The 21,952-nt window shown below is 48.3% G+C and overlaps 1 protein-coding gene across 1 annotated transcript in view; it reads right to left on the bottom strand.

Annotated features, from left to right (window-relative positions):
- ZCCHC14 (zinc finger CCHC-type containing 14) overlaps positions 1-21,952 on the bottom strand; it is a 56,101-nt gene that overhangs the window by 19,873 nt on the left and 14,276 nt on the right. The window contains exons 2-3 of the mRNA XM_079906563.1: positions 10,568-10,691; positions 3,090-3,163 (exon numbers count right to left, since the gene is read on the bottom strand). Of these exons, the coding sequence (XP_079762689.1) occupies positions 3,090-3,163; positions 10,568-10,691 (198 nt within the window). The remainder of the gene's footprint in view (positions 1-3,089; positions 3,164-10,567; positions 10,692-21,952) is intronic.

Genomic DNA, 21,952 nt, shown 5'->3' with positions numbered 1-21,952 from the left:
TTTACTATTTATTTATTTACTCAGGCTGCGCTGTGAGCCTTGAGGAATCTTAACTCCCTGACCAGGGACTGAACCCGTGCCCTCGGCAGTGAAAGCGCGGAGTCCTAACCACTGGACCACCAGGGAATTCCCTCCATATAAATTTTAGAATCGTCTTATTGATTTTTTTTTCTTTGAAATTTATTTATTTATTTTTGGCTGTGTTGGGTCTTCGTTTCTGTGAGAAGGCTTTCTCTAGTTGCGGCGAGTGGGGACCACTCTTCATCGCGGTGCGCGGGCCTCTCACTGTCGTGGCCTCTCTTGTTGCAGAGCACAGGCTCCAGACGCAAAGGCTCAGCAGTTGTGGCTCACAGGCCCAGTTGCTCCGCGGCAATGTGGGATCTTCCCAGACCAGGGCTCGAACCCGTGTCCCCTGCATTGGCAGGCGGATTCTCAACCACTGCGCCACCAGAGAAGCCCCTCGTCTTGTTGATTTCTAAAACAGAAAAATGCTACTGGGACTTACTTTTGCCGGGTGGTCATGTAAGATGACAGAAAGTTTGTAAGTTTAAAGGTACATGGAAAGATGTTCTCCCACTGTCCACAGGTTCTCTCTCTTACAGAACTGTAGTCCTGACCACAACAAGCTAGAGAGATGGCGGTTAAACGCCCGAAGCTATGTAACTACAAGGCGCTTCACTTTTCGAGTGTGACAGGAGTCCCAAACCTAAGCACAAGCATATCACACATTCGTGTCCTACAAGCAGCCACTTATTTACGAGTAGGAGAGTGCAACTCACCTGCAGAGGACAAGCACACAGTTTAAGCTGCGCAAATGAACGGTGTGCTTTATAAATAAGAAGATGGTTGTGTTTTTTTTAAATCTTCCTTGTATCTTTCCTTTGTGCCTCAAATTACCATCAACAAATGTAGTGTGGGCAGTAAATCCCTTAGGGCGTATCAAGTTAGTATCCCAAAAGAAAATGAGTCGGACTGCTGGCTAGTGAAGGATTATCACTTTCCTAAACACAAGAATCCTTTTATCAGTTATCGCATCAGGAAAAGCAAGCTTTTCCGATAACCAAACCTTTTTCTTTAAGTACCAAAACACTTCATTCAGCTTAACCATTTGGGGTTCGAAGCGTCTTAAACTGAACTTCAACCCAGCTGTCCGCTCTGCTTTCAGAAGACTCACGGCGCCCTATCCTGCCAGCCTGCCGCCTCCCCACCCTGATCACAAGGCCCTCCTCTGGGGAAAGGCCACGAGAGGCCAAGTGTCTACCCTGCCAAGGCTCATTTCTTTGCAGAGAGGCTGTGGACTGGGGCCGAGTCCAAGCCCAGTTTGATCAGACGGGCTGTGAGTGGGATCTGAAGGGCTGTGAGTGGGACCTGAAGGGCTGTGAGTGGGATCTGAAGGGCTGTGAGTGGGATCTGAAGGGCTGTGAGTGGGACCTGAAGGGCTGTGAGTGGGACCTGAAGGGCTTGACGCTCAGCAGTTCCCACACACGCAGGCCCTGTGCACGGGGACCACGCCCGCCACCAGCCCCTCAGGCGATATCCGCCAGCCAGAGGCTGACTGCAGAGGAGAGGAGCCAACACACCCAGCGTTTCAGGGCCTCGCTGGGCTCCCCAACCCCAGCAGGCCTTGATGATGCTGGGGTCCTGAGGTTCTCTGGTTGCTGACACTTGGCTGCTGGTCGCAAGCTCTGACAACCTCCAAAACCGAAGGGAAGCCTTTCCCGTACATCTATGGAGTGACAAGTGATTTGCACGATGCAGGACTTCCCAAATCAAATGAGGGTTTTATCCTTGTGGTATTAAAAGTACCTGAAGTATTCTGATGTAGCTACACTCTTGGAAAGGTTAGTAAGCTCCACAGTGTAAGTACTAGACACTAACCAGAAGCTGCTATGCCTGAGAACACTCTCCAGTAAAGCTGGAAGCAGATTCTCCTTATCAATCAGTTTCCTACGATGCACGTGGTCAAAGGAGAACCTCGCACAACAATGGGGTAGTAGCAGAACCCTGGTGACACAGCCAGCCACGCACACGCAGCTAAGCGGGACCAGGAAACTCAGTCTGGCCAGTAAGACATAAGTGGAAGTGTCTAGTGGCTTTTTTTTTGCCACGCCTCGTGGCATTTGGGATCTTAGTTCCCCGACCAGGGATCGAACCCACGCTCCTGGCAGTGGAAGCGAGGAGCCCTAACCACAGGACTGCCAGGGAAATCCCTCTAGTGGCTGTTTTTAAGAATGCTCCATGAAAAAGAGGTAAAAGTAACCTTTCACTCTCCTCTTCATCCCATGTCCTGTTGCCTGGAATGAAAACGTGAGGGCTGGAGTCCTAGCTGCCATCTTGGACCATGAGGCTAAGGGCCACCTCCTAGAGATGTCAAAGCAGTCAGCTGGAGGGAACCTGGCTCCCTACGTATTTTATGGAGCACAGATGCCATTCCAGCCCCAGGGCCGACTCCTTGTACACTCCGATGTTGTTTAAGCCACTGTTATCGTAGATCTGAGATTCTAATGAACAGTATGCCTCAATTTTCACAGTTCTCTACTTTAGCCAACGCTGGTGACCAGCCACCAGCAGCTGAGCATGTCAGTCTAGAGAATGTTCCCCACACACACCAAGGAGTTTCTGTCATCCAGGAGGCACAGAAGAACAACAGCTCACCTTTGCAGCCACTTACTATATCCAGACCCTGTACTGAGTGCTTTGAATGAACTGTCACATTTAATTCTCCCCCAAACTCCATCCTGTTCGACTGAATGGAGGTGCTGGGGCACAGAGGAGTCCAGCATTGTCCTCGGTCACACGGCGAACAGGAACACAACAGGACTGCGCACTCCAGGCTGTGGCCGAGCCCAGCCCCTCCCCCTCGTGGAGCCTGCTGAGGTCCAGGGGGAGCAGCCCCCCAGGCCCAACAAGCCCACCGTGGAGACGGTCCACCCACAGGGCCCAGTCCCCACTTCTGTCTCCCGCAGCAGTGGCACAGTGCTTTGCAAAAGACTCGTCTTTTATTTAGAGACATAAAAGTACCACTTCATGGTAAATGTTTCCTTCCTATCCCTTAGAGGAGAAAAGGAAAAAAAAACTTAGCATCTTACCTCAAAGGAACATTCAACATTTCTTTCATTTTTTTTGTGTGATAATCCCTTCAGGTCTATCTTTTCAACACTCACTGTAAAGGTAAACAAAACAAAACAAAACAACAACAAACAAAATTATAAAAATGAAGTAAGAGCTTGAAGTACATATGATTAGTTTGCATTGATACATTAGCAACTTTTCACAGTACGGCTCCCAACACCCGGCCCCGTCTCCTCCGTGGTGGGTGAGCTCGCCAGGAACGAGGAGGCTGCTCGCGCGGGAATGGAAGGCGAAGTTGAAAGTGACACAGAAAAAACAGGCAAAAAATAAAAACAAATCATAGAGAAGAAAGAGATCGGTGCTTGAAAATGCACAAGTGCACAGGCCATAATTATAACTGAAGATTAGTTATGATCTGTTCTCATTTCTGAAAAACTAATGCTCAACGTTTTCCACAGTGATTATTTAGAGACACAGTTGCCCAGAACCTCTCACTGGCATCTCCTCATCTCCTCCTTCTAGGACAAAGCCAGGCTGGAGGTGTGAGGAGAGCAGCTGCGGAGGAGACCCTGCAGACCCCCAGCACTGCCTCTGCAAAACAGAGCAAGGACGGGCAGAGGCCGCAGTTGCACAGGTGGACAGGGATGAGAAAAGGTCGTCACCGTTAGAGTTCCAAAGCCATCACCTCTGCATACCACCCTTTTCACACGCAAGGGTGCATTTTTTCCTCCTCAAAAAAGAAAATGATACAATTAAGCTTCTAAGCCCTTAAGCTTTAAGATGCAATTATCTGAGCACAAATATTTGTTGAAAATAAAACAGCACTTATCAAACATGATGTAGTTTCCAAACTCCCAAACCACATTAAGGTACGTATGTCCTATTTCTGATTCAAATACTAAAGTTTCTCAAGTACCGAGTTAACTGATTCTTCAAGCTTATGAACCTTGGGCAGGCACACGGGCAGTCAGCTCTTATGCAAAGACCCTGGCAAATGAGGGAGGCTTTACTTTCTGAACAGCACACGCACCTTCTTGCACTATTTCTCACCGACATTTCCAGAGGTCCCTTGGCTGTGCACTATGGGGATTTCTACAAAGCTTCAAAACATGTCTAGCATGACACACTCAACATAACTTATTAAAGCTATTAAGTTACACTTTCTGCAGACGCCCCATCTCCTGGTCGGCCATACCTTCCATAGTTTTCTCTGGGCCACCCCCAGAAAGCTTTGTGCTCAAAAGTTTGGAGGGAAAATCTGAGAAACTCCTTTTTGTAGGATGCCCATGTACATTAGCATATTAAAGGCTCTGAGAAGTCCTGCAACAAATAAATCTACATTTTTAAACCACAATTCCTCAATTTCTTTGGCCACAGAACTCTCTCCTCCCCTAACACGTCTGAGCACCCCAGAGAGCAGCGAGCAGCTCTGTGCACCGGGCTTCGGGGAAGGTTCTAACCCTGCACTGCCCACGGCTGCAGCCACTGACCACACGGGACCACTTAAGTTGGTACTAATTACAATTGAGTAAAATTAAAAATCTCACTCCTCGGTTGCACTAACCGCATTTTAAGCGTTCCCACACGTGGCTAGCAGCTATACCATACTGCAGCAGACACAGAAGCCCGGTCATCCCAGGGAGCTCTACTGGGCGGCACTGTTCTAAGCGAGGGGCAGGCAGGCTGCAGGCTGCCCTCGGCCTGTCTGCCTGTGTAAACAGGCTCCGGGGCACACAGCCACGCCGTGGGCCGACGTACCGTCATTGGGTGCTCTCCACCCCGCGACGGCAGAGCCCGGCGGCGGTGCCAGACTCCGCACGCTTCCCAGAGCCAGAAATACTGACTTTCTGGATCTTTGCAGAAAAAAGGGTGCCAATCCCTGCCCTAAACCAACAACTGTTCATTCACCAACTCGTCTTACAAAGCTCCTGCTGTGTCCCGGGCTGTGTTCCAAGGGCTGGGCACACAGCGATCAGCACCGTCCATGGGTTCTCGCACTCACAGAGGTTACGGCCTGTTGGGGAAAAGCGCTTTCACGCCCTCAACTTTCCTCACGAGTCTCCCTAATTTTATAAAGTTGCATCAGGGTTGATATGGATCTTGGGAGACACTAGAACCCATTTGGTTTAGAGTAGTTTTAGCTTAAAATAGCTCACAGGAAGGAATTACTCTAAAAAAAAAAATAAGAATGTTTTCTTCCTTTCTGGCAAAACAAAGAAAACACTACATTTAGCAGCTGTGCACTGCCCGACCTCACTCAGTGAAACTACTCACTGTTCCTGTCTGACTTCCCCAGTCAGATTGTCAGCAAATAAACAGCTCTTATGTTTTCCCAATCACTATTTTTAAAAACTTACCCACAATGACCTCACCCTAATCCAGATCCTTTACTTTTTTAAACAACAGAATATACAAAGTCAATGAATACAGAAAAATGTTATTCGGCATTTTCCCAGGCCACAGAACACCAACGTGTACCTAAAAGTTCCAGGACTGAGTATGAGGATTTATGAAAAAAAAGAAAAAAACCCCAACTGGACTGAAAGCGGGAAGTGACTCATATCTGGACAGGAAAATGTGAAAAGCAGATGAATGTTACTCAGCTGTTTTCAAATAAAAGAGGCATTTTGGACCACAGGACCGAAATGCTTGTGAGACCTCTTCAGAATCACCAGCCCACCTGATGCGGTGTTCTGTGTCCGCGCCATCAGCCCTCTGCAGGCAGCTGCAGCGGCCCCGGCACTGCCAGAATGGCTCTGGACCACATACACGGCCGGCTGACGAGTTCTGCTGCTTTTCTCTTGGTGCCGCGCCCACTGTGTGGCCACTCGAGGCTCTGAGGGTGGGAGGACGGCCTGCTGGGGCGGGGGCAAGGCGGGTGGGAGAGATCGTGCAGACGGACTTCTGTAGCAGATGCGAGTGGCGACGGTGGCTAACACAAGGGGCAGCTGCGGGGTGCTGAACCGGGCGGGCTTCAAAGGTGTGTAAGCATACTCTCGATTTTGGAACTATTTTTTTTTTTTTTTTTTTTTTTTTTTTTTTTTTTTTTTTGCCGTACGCGGGCCTCTCACTCTCGCGGCCCCTCCCGTTGCGGAGCACAGGCTCCGGACGCGCAGGCTCAGCGGCCATGGCCCACGGGCCCAGCCGCTCCGCGGCACGTGGGATCCCCCCAGACCGGGGCACGAACCCGTGTCCCCTGCATCGGCAGGCAGACTCCCAACCACTGCGCCACCAGGGAAGCCCTGGAACTATTAAAGACTATATTTATAAAAATTAAAACATGAAAAATGCTTATAATATTACCTGAAAAATTATAAACTGTATGTATAACATGATTATAGTTGTTTAAAATGTTAAAGAAAGACTAAAAATAAATTATCAAAAATGATAGGGTTGGGCTTCCCTGGTGGCGCAGTAGTTGAGAGTCCGCCTGCCGATGCAGGGGACGCGGGTTCGTGCCCCGGTCCGGGAAGATCCCACATGCCGCGGAGCGGCTGGGCCCGTGAGCTATGGCCACTGGGCCTGCGTGTCCGGAGCCTGTGCTCCGCAATGGGAGAGGCCACAACAGTGAGAGGCCCACGTACTGGAAAAAAAAAAAAATGATATGGTTAATTGTGTTTGGTTGTGGAATTATGGGTAGTTTCCCTGCCAAATTTCTGTAATGCGGTTTCATAATTTTAGAGTGTTTACCTACACGCATATAAATTTGTTGACGACCCACTTAAAGTCTACTGGTAGATAATGCGGCCTCCCTCCCTCCCACCACCCTCGTGAGCCCTGCAGACCGTGTCATCTGTCGCACACGAAGTCTGAGTACTTTCTGAAAAGGGCCAGCAAACCTGTGTCAGCTTGAGGGGCTAGATACCAAACCGCCACCTGCAGGGAGAGAACACACCCGAAGACAGGATGAGCACCAACTGGAAAGCCCCCGAGCCCAAACGGGCACGACGGGAAGAGCGCTAGGGGGCTGGGAAGGACGTGAGCCCCGCTGGGCTCCAGACTGTGCAGAGGCTCAGGGCAGGGCACCCAGGGCTGGGAACCCGGGACTCGAGGCCACCAGCCTGCTCTCGCGTAGAGATGCAAAGAGCAAGGTGGTGTGCTGTCTGCTTTTAACATTTCGTGTGTTCAAACCTTTCTTCTTTTCTTATTCACGACGTACACTAGGAATTCTCCTCAAATCTTACAAGTTAGAGCACACCGCCTTCACTAAGATGTGTAATTGCACTGAACTACCATTTTTATAATTGGATCAATGCCTAATTTAAAAACCAGAACACTAACGTAACTGAAAAAGGAGGGAGGGAGGGAGATGTGCGTAGAAGAGACTGTAAAAGGCCCCACAGTAAGAGCCCAGGCAAGCATCCCCAAAGGCCTGAGCGGGGTCTGGCGGACTCACAGATGGACCAGAAAACCACTCCCCGGACCTCAGCCCGGGGAGCTCCTGCGAAAACCGCCACAGCCTAAGGGCCACCAAAGGCCTTCAAACGATCTACAGGAGCTGATGGCCGGCCACCTCACACCGAGAGAACACGACACCTAGAGACGATGGCTTTAATATGCCCCAAGAATGCAGCCCTCTTTTGGAACATTTTCCCTAAAGTCTTCTGGAAAAAACCGGGTGGTTGGTAGTTTTCTGCCAATTATGTGTTTTACTTGATTTCAAAGTGTCTTTATGAAACAGCTTAATTCTGTACACTCAATAACAAGAAACCACAAGTTACCAAAACTGTGCCAAAAGAAAGCAGAGTAAAGAGGGTATTATCCACGAGGAAAGGCGAAGATGGAGACAGCCATGCTCCAGCACAACACCGTCTTCTCTCGAGTTGTATACAACAGTGCTCAGTGTCTTCATACTTAAAGACTAATATTTGAGATGCCTCCAGCTTTACAATCGTTATTACTGAAATCTAGTTTTCATCTAAAACTTGAAAACCTGTATTCTTAAAAGTCTCAGGTGAATAATGACGTTCCTAAAATATCAAGTTACTTTCTCACTTTCATTTAGTTGCCTGTGTTGATGGGAATAATTTTTTAAAAACACTGCTTCTTTTAACTGTCCTTAAAATTCAAACATACACTACTATGCTGATTAAACTGATCCTCTTTCCTACATCTTTTTAGGTCATGTTATATTTAAGAACTCTGTAACTTATTTTTCTTTGATTTTTTTAATCATCTAGCTACCTTGCATTAATTTGATTTGTTAGTTCTCCAGAAATATAGAAACAAAAGCAGTACATGATCCAGAAAACATAAAGCTGACAGAACACATTTCTAAAGTAGCAAAAGTAGGAAATGAACACACATTCCATTGGAATGGTTAGTGATACACACTTGAACCTAGGGGCCTGAGGAATTCACTTGCTTATGTATTAAGGCAAACGTTTTATTCAGCCTTAGTACGCACGAGGCACAGGAGCAGCCGTAAGTGATGGAAAAAGGACACAGTTCACAGCAGTGCTGTGGGGCTAGACCTCAAAGGGAAGGGCCCAGCGGGCAGAGCGACACGGGGGTCAAGGCCCAGGGATGACAGCACCTGTGCTGGACGAAGCTGTGCCGTGGCGGAGACGGGTGACAGGAGGCCAGGGCAGAGAGGACAGACCCACAACCCACTCGGCAGGGCCAGGGAAGCCAAGGGGCTCTGCAGTCAGACAGGCTGTCTGAAACATGACACTTTCCAGCTCCGTGACCTTGGGCGCAGTTATTTAATCCCTGAACAAAACGTGCTCTGTGGGACTGCGGCATCACCTGGCGGGCTTCCACAAACTCCAAGTGGCTTCCCGAGGAAGGCTGTACCTGAAAATCTTCACAATCAATAGTACAGAGAAAAAGGTAATGCTTTCACTTCATGTGTACTTGAGTTTCCTTTTCTACTCTCTTCTAACACAAGTGTTGGGATCCCAGCTTATCTTAGGAACACTGCTTATCTGTGACTCAGTTCTCCTGTCTGTGAAATGGGGACTGTTGTTAGAATGAACCAGCTCATACCTGAGCCCCACAGGTTCTTAGGAAGATCAGATGAGTTAGTGTATGTAACGAGCTTGGACACCACCTGACAAGAGCAGTCAGGGTTTCAGATTGTCCTTACTGCTGTCCCCTGAGCTTCAGTACTGAAGAAATACAAAAATCTGACCTCTTTACAAGCTAAATTGTGTCACTGAAAACTTCTAAGAAGCAGAGACAACCCACAACAGAAGTGGGATACAGAAAAGACAGCAAGAAAACTTTAATAACACTCAGAGTGGCTTCAGACTTTCCGAAGAGCAGTAACAGGGCACCGGGGAAAGTGCGAACGACAAAACCAGGTTTACCTGCTGGTCAATTTCTGGGCGGAGGAGACCATCATCCCCATGACCACTGGCTGGAGAATACCATAGATAATTAGCAAGGTCTGCCTATTCTCTAAGGATTACGATGTCTGAGCGCAGACAATAACGGTCCTACCACAGATCTGCCTTTCCGCACCCAGGCACATCGGCAAGAGAGTGACAGACACAGCCGTTCAACTGGCAATTATATTAAAAAACAGGAACGAGGGGGTCTTGATAATTGTGCCTACAGGAAAAAGCACAATGGTGAACGAAAGGCCTTCCCCTTAAGACTGCGAGGGTGTAGGACACAGGCTCCAAAGGTGCGGGGACGGGCTGGGGACAAAGGAAGCAACGCCCCATCGGGAGGCGCTCCTCCCTGGGCGACACATGCAAGGAAGAAGTCCCTCGGAGCGAGTGAGCGACAACCACCCACCCGGAAACTGAGGTCCTGCTGTGTCTTCAGAAAGACTGACCCTCCAGCTGAGCCAGAGGTGAGCCGACCATGCGCTCCCAGGGCTGCTAGGAGCGCAATCTTCCCCCCACACACACCGAGCGCGTTTCCAGGCACCCGCGCCTGGCTCTAGACCAGGAGGCCCAGAGAGCCCTGTCTCTCCCCAGCGAGCCCCCCAAACCCCGCACAGCTGGCCAGGGGACAGCCAGCCCGACTCTGTCTAGTGTGGCTGCACAAAGCCAGACCTTCAAGAACCAGGGAGCTCGGCCTCCTCCCAGACGTGCCCTGCCGTCTCCAGAGGTGCACTGTCCACACTGAGCTAGTGCAACTGCATGAAATAAATCTAAAAGTTCAGGTCCTTACTCGCGTGAGCCACATTTTCCAGGCTCGGAAGGCACGTGTGGCTGGTGGCAACTGCCTCAGTGCAGAGAGAACGTACCGTTACTACACAGAGCGCTACAGGGCGGCGCTGCCCTACAATTCAGGACCCACTGCCGTGTGGGGCGGGGAAAGGCACAACAACTTTCACTTTTTCCCCCTTAATAAACGTCAAGATGTGAGATGTTTACAGCCGAGATCCACTCGTGTGTAACTTGCAGAATTTAGAAAAACAGTACATCTCACTAAGACTAGCATCCCCAAAGATGTGAGAGTATTTAACCAAACGCCACTGCGAACGTCTCCCCCTACATCCGACGCTGCTCCCCTCTGACCCTGCAGACCAAGCGCTCACCTCTGGAGTGCTTCCCTCCAGGCCTCTTGGGCAGCGACTCCTCAGTGGAATGCGCGGATGTGTGCAGGGCGTTCTCCAAACTGTTACCGACACTGCTGACGGGGGTCTCCGTCCTGGGAGTGACCTCAGGGGACAAAAATAGAAACATCTTATTTTCTTCTATGTAGTTCATATGGAACGATTTCCATTTTTATTTAAAAGACATTTAAGTTTATTGTATCTTCAAACTTTTCTATAAAATGTGTATTGCTAGTGCAACTAGAAAGCACTTCCAGCAAAAGACAAAAATTTCACCAACCCAGTCCTCACCACTGAAACTTAAAAACATCCCCAGTTTGAGCAAACGTGGAAGTTCATGTCTTGTGCCAGTGGTTCACTCGCTGGATAGAAACTGTTAACCAAGCCATCAGGAATCATATACCTATATGTGAGGTACAACCTGATTTTTTATTTCTTTAAATCACAGAGTTTCCTATAAAATTAATTACACAGCAGAACTTAATACAGTCCTTCTATAAATCTTGAAAAAAAATAATAAAATGCTCTAAAAAAACCCAGTAAAGAACAGAATACAACTTGATGTATTGGGGGGGTACATTTCTAAAAAGCAGATTCTAAAATTACAATTCCATTTCTGGGAATCTGTCATACGAAGTACTTACACGTGAGAAAGATGTGGGGCGGGACGCTCACTGCAGCATTTGTAATAGTAAGATACTGAAAACACCTTAAACAGCTACTGATAGAGACCCAATAAATAAAGGACTGCTGCCCACAGATCCCCACTCTGCACGATAAGGAAAGCTCACCTAGACCAAGTGTCCAAAAGAAGCCAGAAGGAGTGTTCCCTGCCCCCTCCCGTCTTAGGGTTACAGTGAACGTGTCCATGTGTAAATAAACAGTCAGGGCCCGGAAGGATACGGCAAACTCGTAACCGTAAGTGATTTCAAGACATGAGAGGAGGCTCTCTTGGGCAGGGTGGGGAGGGTGCAATAACTTTCTTTTTTTCCCCGTAATAATGACCAGTATTTGAAAATTTTATAGCCAAATATATTTACTACTTGTAGGATTTAGAAGAATAAAAATGACCAATGCTTTAATGTCTTCATATTCACAATTTAATGTACATCAAAATTTCAAAGGACAGTAGAGAAAAATTAAAATTTTAAAGTTTATCAAAAGAGGTGAGTTTTAAAAGGTGGAGAGGGGCTTCCCTGGTGGCTCAGTGGTTAAGAATCCGCCTGCCAATGCAAGGGACACGGGTTCGAGCCCTGGTCCGGGAAGATTCCACATGCCGTGGAGCAACTAAGCCCGTGCGCCACAACTACTGAGCCTGCGCTCTAGAGCCCGTGAGCCACAACTACTGAGCCCACGTGCCACAACTACTGAAGCCCGTGTGCTAGAGCCCGTGCTCCACAACAAGAAAAGCCACTGCAATGAGAAGGCCGCGCGCCGCAACGAAGGAGTAGCCTCCGCTCGCTGCAACTAGAGAAAGCCCACGCCCAGCAACGAAGACCCAACGCAGCCAAAAATGAATGAATGAATGAATGAATGAATTAAAAAAAAAAGGTGGAGAAACACCATGCTACATACACAACAAAGGAGAAGATCTGGGAAAAAGTGGAGCATGCCTTCTGGTCCCAACCCTGCCCCGTGTCAGGAAGCTCTCCGGCCTTCACTGTCCCTGGTTCTCCTTGTTACCTGGACAGCAGGTGGGCGGCAGCACAGCCCCATGCCCTGCTGTGTAAAGCCCGGGCCCGGGGCATCAGGCAGAGGCAGAGGGCGTGGAGCAGGCGGAGGTGGCACCACTCCTGCAGGGCAGGACGGTACATGCCATCTCGGAGACAGGACACCCAACCCTGCACAGACGGAGCCGCAGCGACACCACAGGCTGCCCGCAACAAGCTCCGCCTGCTCTCCCTGCCAGCCTCTGGCCAGGAAGGCCTCCTGCTGTGCACGGGGACACGCAAGGACCCCACGCAAGGACAGCAACTCACCGCAGGTCTGGTTAGTCTGCAAGTTTATGTAGCTCGAGGAAAGAACTCCTCCCCACCCAGTATTCCTCCAAAAGGTCAATTCATTTGATAACATTTACCAAGATGTTATCAAGACAGCTACATTTTTCAGTTACTTATATTTATAATTTAACTAAATTGGATTATTTCCTTAGGTGTGGCAAAGTTTCTTTCATCATCCAATGGTCAGAGTATTCCAGAAATGAACTTCTCTCCTATTAAATAAGATAATAGCACTAACAGGTACAAGTAATTACTCAAAGAGCAAGATTTTAAATTCCAAACAGTAAATATTACTTTGGGAAACAACTCAGGAGGTTACTATTTTCAGCTACACACTGAACATAACGGCAGCAGACTCCCCGCATCTGACCTGACTCCTAGGAACCCCTGTGTTCTCTTAGCTGCCCCGGCAAGTAATTCTAGGTCCTGGTCCTAAGAAGAGAGAGGCTGAGCTGTCTCAACAACCGACAACGGAAACACTGGGCCTGCTGGCCAGTGAGGAACCTCTCCGCCCCAAGCAGAGACACACATGCCCCTGCCCACCCTGCAACAGCCCAAACGGCGAGAGCAGAACGCCATCCTCCAGACTCAGCCTGTGGGGAGGTGGATGCAAGAGTGGACCAAGTGCCCTCCAGTCCCTCTGGTTAACACTGTGGTTGGAGAACGCAGCTTGTGAAGTAGGGGAAGCAGACCCACACGGGGTTCTCAGCCCTGACTGCACGGGGAACCCTGGGGCACTAAAAGAATGCAGGCCGACACCCCGCCAAACCAACCAGGACTTCTGGACTGCGGCCGGGACACTGGGGTGGTTCTTTTGTTTTGTGCGTGAAGCTCCCAGGGCCCCACGTCCAGATGTCTGACTGTCCCCAGAGGAGAACAGCAAGCTCCTTCCCTGGATTCACAGGAAAAGCTACAGGGTGTAGGTCAATGTGCCGTGGCTACGAACAGAAAGGGGAAAATCTGTGAGTTCCCCATCGAAATGTATGCACTGCATCTGACATAAATACATGAAAGAAAACTCTTTAAAACTGTAACTACTGGGAAAAAAATATTTGTTTTCCTTGGTACTTTTTCCGCAAAGCATTTCCTCCTACTCTTCCAAATGTTCACTTTTTCCAACCAAGCCTTTATCTTTCCTTTGCTCCTTTGTTTACATTGAAAGCTGTCTTCACTTGCATTTCCCAGAAATGCTGTTTGGGGTTATTTCTGGTCAAGTTAATTTGCCCCACGTGACCTATGCAGTTCAGCTCAAGTGCTCTCTGACTCAGGCTCACAAGCAGGGCCCAGTCAGCAGCTTGGTGGACACGAGAATAAAGACTCGCTCGGTTCCCAGTGTCGCCTTCTGCTGCTGCTGGGAAGGCGCTGAGAAGATGCTCTCCAATGACAGAGCCCAGCTCAACCTGGACGGATGTTTCCCATTAGGCTCAAAGTCCCTTTTCCTGCAAGCAGCCGGCTCTATTTCTAAACGACGCCCGACGTGCTTGCTGGCCAGCTCACCTCCCGTTTCACCTTCACAGCTGGCCTCTCCTACGGCCCACGGGGTCTGGCTCCTGTCACGGCCCTGACATCCCCCACGGCTCCCCTCCGCTCCATCCACTGCGGCCACCGGGGGTGGGACCGATGGCCGGGAGGCCTTTGCCCCAGCTGTGCCCTCAGCCGGGAGCCCCTCGACTCCATCTCGTGCACGGCTCCGGCTCCACAGCTGCGGCCGCAGCCTGCTGACCATGCCACCATGGCCAAAACTTCATCTGGCAACGTTCAGCTTCCTCCACTGCACCTAGCTCGTAGGGTTTTTGTGAGAATTAAATGAAAAGCATTTAAAGTAGCTAAGCGTGCTGGAAAAACAGCCAGGATTCAGTGAGATGTTAGCGGCTGCTATGACCATCGCACGTGCCGGCCAGCCATGAAGGCCATCACACAGGCTCAAGTGCCAACACACGGCGCTGTGAGGACACGTGGAGGCGACAAATGCCCACGAGGTCCCGCAGAGAAGCTCCCCCGGGCAGCCTCGAATCCGGGGGCAGCGTCCGTGCTCGACCCCACTGTCCGCACCCCGAGTGCAGCACGCAAAGCTGCACTGCTGACCACACCCAGGGTCCAGGTCCAGGGAGCCCCACGGTTTCCACATCCCCATCCCTGGAATCTGGGGGCTGCCTCCCCCTCTAAATAGACACTCCACCTACAGATGGACTCTTCCGTGACAAGCGATCAGCGCACTGCAACTACAGGTAGACAAATGCCCTTACGAGCAATGCTCACATGTCACAGGCGAGCAGTCTCATCCCCAACCAGCAAGTGCAAATCGGTGCAGGTGTCCCAACAGCAATTAGGTGCATGTAACAGACTTTTATTACATCTGTACCTTTGGACCCACTAATCCCGTGGGGAGGAATCTATCCTAAGAATACAGCCAGCGATACAAAGGTTTGTGTGCAAGAAGGTTCATCTTAGCTTTAGAAGGACAAAAATAGGGAATTCCCTGGCAGTCCAGGGGTCAGGACTTCGAGCTTTCACCGCTGAGGGTGTGGGTTCAATCCCTGGTAAACTAAGATCCCGCAAGCCGAGCAGCACGGCCGAAAAAAAAAAAAAATGACATAAATATCCAGCAAGATTAATATTTAAGTACGTAAATAAATTTACATCCAGGGGCTTCCCTGGTGGCGCAGTGGTTAAGAATCCACCTGCCAATGCAGGGACACAGGTTCGAGCCCTGGTCTGGGAAGATCCTACATGCCGCAGAGCAACTAAGCCCGTGAGCCACAACTACTGAGCCTGCGCTCTAGAGCCCGCGAACCACAACTACTGAGCCTGAGCTCTAGAGCCCACGAGGCACAACTACAGAAGCCCTCACACATATAGCCCGTGCTCCGCAACAAGAGAAGCCACCACAACGAGAAGCCCGCACACCCCTTCGCCACAATTAGAGAAAGCCCGTGCACAGCAACGAACACCCAACACAGCCAAATAAATAAATAAATTTACATCCATATGATTAAATATTACGCAGCCTTTAAAAAATAATTTCAGAAAATGAAAGGCACGGAGAACACTCACACTTAGATGTGTGAATTTTGTAATATATAAATTGTGTAGATACATACACCACAGGCATTGAAAAAAGAAGAAAACACGCCATAATTTTAATAGTATTTACTATCTGAGTGATTAAAGATATACTCTTCTGTTTTTCAATTTTTCTGGAAGGAACAATCACTATTAGAATTAGGGAAAAAGTTAAAGATACTAAGTCTAAATGAGAGCACCTTCCTACAAGATGCAAACAGCACGAAAAAGCCCAACAAAAGCAAGTTCTAAAGCCGCAGCTGCTCATCCCTTGCGCGGCTGTCCTGCCCCCCCCAGGCCTGGAGCGGTCTGGGAGCTGTCGGAGGTGCTGAGCAGCACCGGCAGGACAGGAAACCCTGTGGTCTAGGGAGGACGGCGGAGCTGAGGCCTCGTGGGACCGGGAGTCAGCCAAGCAAACACCTGCAGGAAGGGCTTCCAGGAGCAGGGACAGATGGGTTGGGGCCCCGAGTCTCCAAGAGCTGGACAGCAAGGCCTCCTTGGCCGAAGCTCATGAACGCCAGGGACCTCCAAGCACAAGCATGAACTCCAGCAACTACAAACAGAGTCCCTGATTTTCAACGTGTTTTCCAAGTACCACCTCTATACTGGAAAGAACAACATGTTAAATACTTCTAAGTCAATGGGAAAAAAATACATAAAATCAAAAAGAAAAGTGATTTGTAAGCATTTTACTAAAATAGTGATTATGTGTCTCTAAAACCCAGAACAAGAAAATAGATAGTTTAATAGTGAAAGCTATTTGCTGACTTAGGACAAGCGGAAGCCAGAGCTAACCAAAAACCGTTTTCCACATAAAAACACTGCTTTTAATATTTCTTACCCTAGGGCTCTGCTCATTAAAAAAGAGAAAAGGAGGGAGAAAAAAACGATTACCACTCAAAAATCTCAGCACAAGGTAGCAAGTATGTAACCAGATGAGCTCCAGCAAAGCGGCTCGAAAGCATGCTCTTCCCTAGCAGCCTTCAGGGCGGTGCAGCCCCACCGCGCACCCAGCCTCACTGTGCACACCGGGAAGCTCAGAAATTCAACTCCAGGCCACAATGCAGCCGGCAGCCGGCAGTTAAACCAGAGCCTGGCGGTGGCGGAAGGCGCCCGGAGCCTGACACCTAGCAGGGGCCACCATCGTCCAGCTGGTGACATGGCCGAGGCGCAGGGCGTAGCAGGACAGGCTTCGTCTGGAGAGCCGCACTGCCAGCCTCTCATTCAGAGGTTTATTTTAAACAATGTCAACAGCTTAGGTGTATTCTCCTAGAACTGAACAGACAACAGGCAGCAAATTTAAGGCAGGGGCGGGAGAGCATTAAAAACAGTGGTGTCGAAAGAAAGGTGCAATGTTAGTGGTGAGGACCATGAATGACGCAAGGGGTCACACAGGAGTATTATTAAACCCAGAACTTCGAAAGGCACAGCCACGTGGGATCTCAATAAACTCTGAAGACAACACTGAATGTAAAATACATTCAGGAAGGCAGCCCCTCCCCCTTTAGGAAAAAGGTAAGGCGTGTGACCGGTGTACTCGTGGAAACCACTTCAAATGCAGGGCTGCGGTCTTCTGCACGGCAGTGTCAATTTCAGGTGGAGTTTCTTCTCGTGGACATCACAGCCAAAGTCGGTCCTTTTTACCCTCAGGACTTTTGACATTAAGTGCATACTACACACCATATTGTTAGCGTGCGCATTATGGCCAGAAGTGTGCTTAAATATTGGGGTTTTCTTTGAGAACATGAGTCAAAGTCTAGTCATAATGAGTAAACTGGGCTCTAATGACCATTTTGGTTCTAGATTTAACATTCAAGCACCAGAGATGAACCTCGCAGAGCAGCACACGTTCCGGTGGTTGCTGTTGGACCCACCGGGGTGCGAGCCACGATACGGGTTCAGTGCAGAACACTGGGGCATCCGGGATGGGGGACAACAGGCACCCAAAGCAGCTGGAAACGAGCAGCAGCCGCCCAGCTGCAGACGAGGACGCACCGAAGGTCCAGAGAGCGTGAGTAACACGGGCCCTGGGGCGCTGCTTCTACAGGAGCCACCTGAGCAGACGCCTGTGACGAGCACGGCCAAGCTGCTCAGCCGCTCAGGGCCAGGTAGCTGCTCAGGGAACGATCAGGCCGGAAAGGGCCCAACGCGTGATCAGAGAAGACACTCAGGTCAAGAAATTCAAGAGGCACCTCCAGCTGCAGATGGCAGCAGACCCTGCACCTGAGAGGCACACGGGTATGGGCGCTGGGCCTGCCCTTTCACACACCAGACCCTCCTCAGCACCCTGAGTGCCAGAACACCTCAGCAAGCATCTTAAGTGCTGTCTCCAAAGGACACGCTGATCTCAAGGCACCGGGCCAGCCCATTTCTCCGCCTCTGCCCAGAGCCTCACCTTGACAGTGACGCGAGTCCCAGCAAGCGGGAAGCACTCCTTCACAGCTATACTTCCTCGGGGAGCGTTACTCCTTCTTGGACCCATGGTCTACACTGACCACAACGCTTGGATTACAAAACACAGGTGGTTCTCCATTCAATAACAGCTGAGTAGTCAGAGCAATATTTTGCAGATAAGCATAAGCTCTGGAGAAAGCATATAAAACAATGAACCGACACAACCAAACACAGGAGAAACCAGGGGGAGGTCTCAGCTTGGAAGTGAGACGTGCACGGGTGAGCGCCTGTGCAGCAGGCCTAGGCCGCACCAGAGAGAAGAGCAGCTGAAGCTCAGGGAGGGCCCCAAGCCTCACCAACTCAGAAAGCCAGAGATCGGAATGCTGGTGGACTCCAGCAGCTGGAAAGCGAGAGGGAAACCCCGAAAGGACAGCGCCCGGAAGGGGAATGGCAAATCCTGCATATGACTCCTGCCCACGCTCCGCGTGAGCCCTGAGCCGGGCGCCAAGGGCAGGCTCCTGGCAGTCACCCCAGGACCAATCAGCCGCACAGACCGCAGCAGCCGGCGGACACCGGAGAGGGCCTGGGAGGAGCCCAGCCAGGTCCACTACACCAAACAAACGCAACTCGGCGCCAACACCCTTCAGGAGGACAGAACAAAATCCAGAGTTTCTACAACGCCTCCCACACAAAGTCCAAGAAGCGATCCGTAATTACTGGCCACATAAAGAAACGAAAACGAGACCCACAAAGAGAGAAAAGGAGGGCAGGCACAAGACGAGCCGGAGCTGGGGCCCGAGGCAAGGGGCGAGAAGCGGCTGCTGTAACGAGGCTCCAGGACGGGAGGGAAAATATGCCCATGGTATACGAACCAAAGGGAGATCTCAGGAGACAAACAGAAACTGTTTCTAAAAATGGAAACTCAGGAAGCAACCAATGTCCTTCAGTAAGTGAATGGATAAATCAACTGTGAACTTCCAGACAATGAACTATGACCCAGCTCTGCAGAGAAATGGGCTCTGCAGCCATGAAAAGACGTGGGGGAAGCTTAAATCCATGTTCCTAAGTGAAGAAGCCCATCTGATCCCAACCATGTGACATCTGGAAAAGGCAAAACTATGGAGACAGTCAAAAGATCAGTGGTGGCCAGGGGTTGGGGAGGGCGGGTATGAATGGGTGGAGCACAGAGGATTTTAATGACAGTGAAAATACTCTGTTACACTGTAACAGTGGATATACGTCATTACACATTTGTCCAGACATATAAAATATACAACACCGAGAGTGAGCCCTAACGTGAACTGTGGACTTCGGGTGATCATGATCAATTTTTCTGGGAGCCTAAAAGTGCTCTAAAAATTGTCCTAAAATAACAAAAAAAATTTTTATGGAAATTCTAAAACAAAAAGTGCTATTTCTGAAATAAAAAATCCACTGGATGGCCTTAACAGCAGTTTGGAATTAATAGAAAAGTCAGTGAACTTCAAGTCAGATCAGCAGAAAGCGTCCAATGCAAAACACAGAGAGAGAGAAATATTTGGGGGGGGGGGAAGAAGAACAAAGCTTTCAGGACCTGTGGAATAATATCAAAAGGTTTAACATACCTGCAGCTAGAGTCCCAGAAGGAAAGAGAGATGGAGACAGGAAAAACCGTGGAGAAATTATGGCTGAAAATCTCCCCAATTTAGTAAAAGACATAAATTTACAGATCCAGGAAGTTCAAAGAACAGCAAACGAGATAAATTCAAGAAAACAACACGGTCAAGCTGCTCCAATACCAAAGCCAGAGGTGATCTTGAAACCAGCCGGAGGGAAAGAGCACTTTGGATACAGAACCATAAACCGAATGATGGCCAGGAGACATGTCTCAACGCTTTTAAAAGCTAGAAGAAAAAGAACCGTCAACAAAGAATCCTACATCCAGTGAAAACACCCTTTAACAATACAGGGCAAAACAAAGCATTTTTGGATAAAAGAAAACAGAGAATTTCTTGCCATCAGCCCTGCACTCCAAAACATGCTGAAGAAAAGATTTCCAGACTGAAGGGACATGGTAACAAACCGGTTCTTCTGTAAGAAATGGCAAATACGTGGGTAAACGTAAAAGACTATATTTTATCTTAACTTAAAAAATATATACTCCTATTAAAGCAAAAAATATATTGTAGGACTAAACAGCCTATATAGAAGCAACACATATTTAACCACAGCACGAAGGACAGAGAAACCTTATGGGTACAATACAACTGCAAGGTTCTCAGTCTCCACATGAACTCCTGGAAGGCAGACTGTGAAACTTCAGGAACCCCTGGACCAGCCACTAAAAATCGTGCAACGAAGCAAGCCCACAGCTCAAATGGAGTCTATGAGTCCCCTTAAATGAAGCTCCAGAGAAGGTGGGACTAATCAATGGTGGGGGAAAAATAGAAGAGAAAAACAAGAAAAAAGGCAGGAGGTAGGAGATAGCTGGGTTTGGTGGCAGTAAAGGTGGGAACTGACCCAAAAAAGAATGAGGACATTTTCTGGGGTGATAGTAATGTTCTGTATCTTGGTAGGGGTTCATTCATTTACCAAAACTCAAGTGGTGAAAAACACTCACTCACTCACATGATACACTTAAAATGTGTGCATTTTGTGATATACCACCTTAACAAATTGAAGAATAAAAACCATATTATCATCTCAATAGATGAAGAAAAAGCTTTTGATAAAATTCAACATCCATTTATGATAGAAACTCTTCAGAAAGTGGGCAAAGAGGAATATACCTCAACATAATAAAGACCATAGATGACAAACCCACAGCCAACATCATTCTCAACAGTGAAAAGCTGAAAGCGTTTCCTCTAAGATCAGGAGTAAGACAAGGAGGCCCACTCTCACCACTTTTATTCAGTGTAGTTTTGGAAGTCCTAGCCATGGCAATCAGAGACAAAAAAGAAATAAAAGGAATCCAAATTGGAAAAGAAGTAAAACTGTCACTCTTTGCAGATGACAGGATACTATACATAGAAAATCCTAAAGATGCCACCAGGAAACTGCTAGAGCTTATGAATGAATTTGGTAAAGTTGCTGGATACAAAATTAATGCACAGAAATCTGTTGCATTTCTATACACTAACAATGAAATATCAGAAAGAGAAATTAAGGAAACAATCCCATTTACCATCTCATCACAAAGAATAAAATACCTAGTAATAAACCTACCAAAGGAGGCAAAAGACCTGTACTCTGAAAATTACAAGATGAAAGAAACTGAAGTCGACACAAACAGGTGGAAACATATACCATGTTCTCAGATTGGAAGGATTAACATTGTTAAAATGACCACACTACCCAAGGCAATCTACAGAATCAATGCAATCCCTATCAAATTATCAATGGCATTTTTCACAGAAATAGAACAAAACACTTTTTAATTTGTATGGAAGCAAAAAAGACCCTCAATAGCCAAAACAACCTTGAGAAAGAAGAATGCAGCTGGAGGAATCACACTCCCTGACTTCAGAGTATACTACAAAACTACAGTAATCAAAACAGTAATGGTATTAGCACAAAAATAGAAATATAGATCAACGGAACAGAACAAAAGGCCCAGAAATAAACCCACACACTTACAGTCAGGAGGCAAGAATATACAATGGAGAAAAGACAGTCTCTTAAATAAGTGGTGCTGGGAAAACTGGACAACTACATGTAAAAGAATGAAATTAGAACATTCTCTAACACCATACACAAAAATAAACTCAAAATGGATTAAAGACCTAAATGTTAAGACCAGATACTATAAAACTCCTAGAGGAAAACATAGGCAAAACACTCTTTGACGTAAATCATAGCAGTATTCTTTTGATTTGTCTCCTAGAATAATGGAAATAAAAACAAAAATAAACAAATGGGATCTAATTAA

This window comes from Stenella coeruleoalba (assembly GCF_951394435.1).
Source record: "Stenella coeruleoalba genome assembly, chromosome: 20".
NCBI classification, from domain to species: domain Eukaryota; kingdom Metazoa; phylum Chordata; class Mammalia; order Artiodactyla; family Delphinidae; genus Stenella; species Stenella coeruleoalba.
The sequence above is the reverse complement of the archived record's forward strand: the minus strand, read 5'-3'. Positions and strand labels throughout refer to the sequence as shown.